At 41.1% G+C, this 5,527-nt stretch overlaps 1 protein-coding gene across 1 annotated transcript in view; it reads left to right on the top strand.

Moving 5' to 3' along the window:
• The window catches only part of IKZF3 (IKAROS family zinc finger 3), a 34,300-nt gene that overhangs the window by 695 nt on the left and 28,078 nt on the right, over positions 1 to 5,527 (top strand). The window contains exons 2-3 of the mRNA XM_014311010.2: positions 3,550 to 3,656; positions 4,567 to 4,620. Coding sequence (XP_014166485.2) covers positions 3,550 to 3,656; positions 4,567 to 4,620 — 161 coding nt within the window. The remainder of the gene's footprint in view (positions 1 to 3,549; positions 3,657 to 4,566; positions 4,621 to 5,527) is intronic.

Below are 5,527 nucleotides of genomic sequence, written 5' to 3'. Positions count from 1 at the left end.
GTCCCCGCGTCCCCGCCGGGGCTCGCAGCGGCTCCGTCGCCCGAGGGTTTTCAGCCGCTTTTTCAACGCTTGCTGCAAACAAATCGCAGGCTCTGCAAAAGAAATCGAGTTGCGTGTAGCAATTAAACGGGAAACGAACGGGGCTTTTTGCCACCTCTCTGTTTAATTTCAGAGGTATCACAAAGCGCGTGATAAAACCAGGTTTTAGAGCGTGCTTTATCTGCTGTTCTTATTCTGAGTTTTAACGAATTCAAGGATGTCTTCTTTCTTCTCACCTGTAAAACATGCCCATAATATTCAGAGCCAGCAAAAACCGATCTGGGAGTTCATATTGGGCTCTGGAATAATTACCTGTCATAGAAAAGCAGTGTTTCTGGTGTTTTCAACAATCCTGGAAAAGAAGCTTTGCAAAGCATCACTTGGTTTCTTGTTTCAAAGGCGGAGATTCTTACTTCAGTGCTTTAAGGGCTCCAGTTTAGATTCTGTCCTGTCTCAATGACTTGAGGCTTTTCATTATTTTAAGTTAGCTGCAGATGTCTATTTTAAAATGCATTTTCCTTTGCTGAAGGCTTTTAAACTGTTTTCCTGTAAATAATCACTCATTGAATCTGACTGAATTGAGAATGTTGCTGTTGGAGAGAAGTAACTAATGATTTGAAAGAATGGGTTTGGGGGCACTTTGCCACTTAAAAATGCAGCTTCATTTTCTTGATCGAGTTGGGATCACTGTCTTTTTGGGAGGGAAAGTTTGTGAGGTGTGTTGGAATAGTCTGCAATTAGAAAATAACAGGATTTCACTATAATTGAGGTTATCTAAGAAGTCCTTTCTTTGGTGTTCTTACTTCTTGTGCTCTCAAAGTGAACATGGAAATGTTCCTTCAGGTTTTGGGTCTGTACTTGAGGATGATGAGGATCCATTAATGTGCCTGAGGGTGCTGGATTGGGGATGAAGTTAGTGCTGTAATGTGTTATCCTTGGATACAGTAACTTTCAGGGTTGTTTCCCTGGGTCTTGGACAAATCTCCATGCCCTGAGGACAGAGGGATAACACGACTGACTCGGATTTTCCACACCCAGTGTGTGGAGGTTTGGTAGGGTCACAGAGCAGCAGACAGGCCCTGGCAAGAGTGGGTGTTTGAACAAAAATTTGTCATTAACTTGATTGCATTTCTCCATGAGTGGTTTGGTTTTGTGACTACCAAAAGAACTGTCCAGCTGGAGCTGTCAGCTCCAGGTTCTGGGCTTGGATCAACAGGTTGGATCTTGATGATCCTAGTGGGAATCTTCCAACTCAGGATATTCCATGAATCAGGATATCCTGTATTGAATCACTGAATTATTCTGCTGGGTTTAGAAGGCCGTATGCACCAATATGAGAAAAATATCCTTAGTTATACACTGCTGATCAGTGTATAATATCAGTGCTGATCAGGATTTCTTCCCAAAATGACACGTGCACTTAAAATGCCTGTGACATTTCACACACTGCACGGTGCTTAAGAGCAGCAAAGTGTCAGAGACCCCACAAACAGTTTACTTGGCTCAGGTGCCTTCCTCAGAAAGCCATGGAGGCTGTGGATGATGAAGAAGTACATTCAGTGGAGACATCAGCTAGAATTTCTCTCCTTAATGGCCCAGTGTGGGTTGAAGGTGAAAAACTTGTTGAAGTGGAAGAGGTTGAATGGTGTACATAGTGAAGGCACTGACTTCAGACAAGGAAACTGTTTCTGCTCCATCTACTGTGATGGAAGGACTAAGAGCAGCTGGGACTTTCAAAGGTGTCTCCTTCCCTGTGCTGTTGAGCTGAAAAGTGCAGCCTGCAGGGAAAAGGCAGCATTCTGGTTTCATTTTGGGGACAAACAGGTGAAATTATAATAATTCAAAATTACCTCCCATTCTGTATTAAGGACAGAAAAGAATCAGGGTCATCAGTGATTTGAAAAATATCCATTTTAGGAGGGTTAAATTTCTGGTTGGCTGTTCTGGTCAAATACCAGGAAAAAATATGAAGAGTGTTGCACACTAAAATACCACAGCACTTTTTTAGCAATCTATTTGAATATTTTGGCTCCCTTTGCCTATCGGTGTAGAACACAGGATGGTCAAGGATTGGTTTCGAAAGCGCATGAATTTTACTTCTGCTTTGTAAACGCACATTGTGCCTCAGCTGCAGCACACAGAGACCAGCATCCTCTTCCCATGCACCCCAGCCACTGGAGCTCTTTGAAGCTTGGGAAGACAAACGTGTTCTGTAAGTGATTTCCTGCCTTGTGTTTTTCTGAACATTTGGTAGAAAAATAACTTTATTGGTTTAGAACCAAGGGTGGAATCTACCCACATGTTGTCCTGTCACCATGAAGGACTTGGCTTAGGATAATCAGGAAAGAGACCTGAGGTTAAATATGAAGAGAGGCTCTAAGAAGCTGCAGGAGACTGATGCTGTAAGGAAACCAGGTGCTGGTGAGGGGAGGTTAAAGGCTTGACAGTGAGACAAAGGCCAGGATGTTTCTCAAGCAAGTAAAGAAACATTCTATGGTGTGTCATTGTTCTTATCTCTTCCAAAGGGTTATCCTGCCCCGCAGCCATTATGGGCATGAAACTGTTGTGTTCAACAAAATATGAATAAATTCACAGACTGCATCTCAGCAAGGAGGAGATGAGGGTTTGAGGAGGCTGAGAGGTCCTGCTTGGCTCTTGTGGGGTTCAGGCAATGCTGTTCTCCAGAAAGTTGTCCTGCAGCTGCCAGGGAAACCTGAGGAATCCAATGGTTTGTAAAAATATGGAGTTATCCAGGAATATGTGTAGAATTATTGGAATTCAAGCAGTCATGTAGGGGTTCTAGTTTTTTCTTCCATAACCTCCTTGGAGCTCAGGGAAATGCAGAATTGCTGCTGCCAAGGTTTCAACGGAACCTTGGGGCTTCAGCCTGGGGTTTTGACCCCCATCACCCAAATGGAGAAACTGTGCAGGGATTCTGAATGCAATTAAAACCAAAATCACGTGTTGCGGAATAAGGGAGATTTCATTTTATTATATGCAGAATTACAAGGGTTTGTGTAATTTAAATATCTGTATTCATGGAATCACAGTTTTTGGATGGAAGAGTATTAAAGTTCATCCAGTTCCACCCCCTGCCATGGGCAGGGGCACCTTCCACTATCCCAGGCTGCTCCAAGCCCCATCCAGCCTGGCCTTGAACACTTCCAGGGATGGGGCAGCCACAGCTTCTCTGAGCAACTTATTGCAATGTAAAGTTAAAATCAATATTAGAAAAAATTTTGCTCATTTTCCCAGAATTTGATGTTTTCTCATCGTTATTTGCTGTATGAATTAGTCCATTTGCTTCTTTGTACCTCAATTTTCCTGGCATAATAGAACGAAAATGAGAAATTAAGGGCTATAACCATACAGTTCCTTGATCTTTCTTATTTACTTCAAAATATCGATTCAATAAATACCTGAACTTTTTGTCATTTAATTCTGTGACTATCTTTATGATGCAAGGCCTCTATTTTGTTGCACACATTATCCCCCCCTCTATTCATGCAGTTTTTTTGGAGTACCTCTTCTGATACCATGCTGCCTCGCTGGAGAGTTACCAGAGCTTTATATTTTAACGTTGCAGAGACCACAAAAAAGTTCCATATGCAGAGGAGGTAAAGACAGATAATTATGGGGTAAATGTCACCCGTGGTTAACACCTCATGCCTGCTGCCTGGGTGTTTCTGTTATGTAACTGCCAGGAAGAAATTTTCCTGGTCCAGAAACTATTATTTTTTAGGTTCAAAGCTGATAAAAGATGTTATGGCATGTAAAAAAATAAAGAGGGGAAAAAAGCTACAGGAAAGAAAGGAGAAAGGAAGCAGGTAACTGTGTCTGTTAAGAATTCAGCCTCCTAAGAATGAAATCTCAAGGCAGGGAGGTCTGGAGTAAAGGAATAACGTGACAGCTCAGGTCTATGCCTCCAATTCAACTCAAGAGCTGAACTTTGGGCGCTGGGCAATGGGAATTCCTGCAGCTTGTGCTGGCTCCAGAGCTCTGCTGAGCCCCCAGCACGCTGGGAAACCAGGCTGCACGGGTATTCATTTGTCTGAAAAATGTTTAAAATTCCTAGCATTTGATCCCTTTTGGAATTTCTCAGTGGGAATTAGACTTGCATTCCCATGAAAACCAAGTAGATCTTGTGAAGATAATGGGGGTTTCCCTTTGTGTTGGAAAAAGAATGTAAAAATGTCTTTGTGCTTTAGAGAAATTAACTTGTTACAGAGTTACTACGGCTGCACTGTGCTCACAGGGTACTCGATGAGTAAATCAAAAGCTTAAGGTACTCTGTTCTATAATTTTTGAAGTTAGAAAATCATACTTCATCCCTTTTCTGGGCACAGGCCAGTGCTCAGGATATAAAGAAGTGAAGCATGATACTAATTTGGTTTTTATTTCTTTGAAACGTTTTCTTTTTCAATTTTACTTTCAGTCAAGAAAACGGGAATTTATAAGATTGTAACAAGTGTGTTGGGAACTGTTTTAAATATTAGACAGCTCAGGCTGCTTTTCTGTCTTTTGCAGATTCACAGCCCGGGATGGACCTCAGTAACCCTCAGGAACAGCCCGTAGCTGCAGGTATTGTGCTGTTCAGTTGTGTTCTTCCACCCTCTCTTGACAATTTTATATTTAAATGGAGAAAAATACTTGAATTGTAGCTGCTTTAGGGTCCCAGGACACTGTATAACAATCAAAAGTACAAAGAGGGGCATTAAAGGCAAAAAAAGTAAATTTTGGAGATGAAATAAAACCATGGAAGTTCAATATAACATTGGAAAATTATTGTGAAGTGGGAAAAAGGGACTGTATAGAAGGAAAGGAAATATTTTCAGGAGAAAGCTGGAAGTTTTGATTAGGGAAGCAAGAATAATGCAATTCTCTTGGTTGACTGCATTTCTAAAAATATGAAAACAAACCTCCTGAGTGAGTTTGACAAGTGTTTCACTTTCTTGTTAATCAAAAAGTCGAGCCTCTTTTCAGCTCCAATGAAATATTTAGCTTGAGAAGGATCAGAGGTGTTACCATCCAGCTGTCAGTAGGTTAAAGAATTTACCAGCAATTTCACAGTATTACTGTAAATTTTAAAAATTCCCATAATGTTTGAAGAAAATAATGTCTGTTTTTAATGAAATATTGATTTGAAATTTACAGAAATACACATAATATGGAGCTAGTTTGCATTGTGGGGTTAATGAAAGAGGCCTTATTTGAAACACTTTACATGAATAAATTTCACTACAGTTAAAAATGTGTCTTTATTTCCAAGTAGAGAGGCTGGGATCTCTGGGATGCTGGTCTGCATGATAATGTTGATATTTAAAAATACACGCGTGGAATAAGCAGAGAAGTGCAAGTGGGTTCAAAGAGGCCTTGATTACATCTGCTTGAGCAGTTTTCTGGCCTAAGGCCAGAATGATTAAAATTTTGTCCAAAAGAACAATGTGGAGCTGTGATTCCTTTGCCTTGCTCCAAGGAGCTCCATTCC

This window comes from Geospiza fortis, unplaced genomic scaffold, assembly GCF_000277835.1.
Source record: "Geospiza fortis unplaced genomic scaffold, GeoFor_1.0 scaffold992, whole genome shotgun sequence".
Taxonomy (NCBI): Eukaryota; Metazoa; Chordata; class Aves; order Passeriformes; family Thraupidae; genus Geospiza; species Geospiza fortis.
Note: the sequence above shows the minus strand (reverse complement) of the source record. Positions and strands in the feature narration are given on the sequence as shown.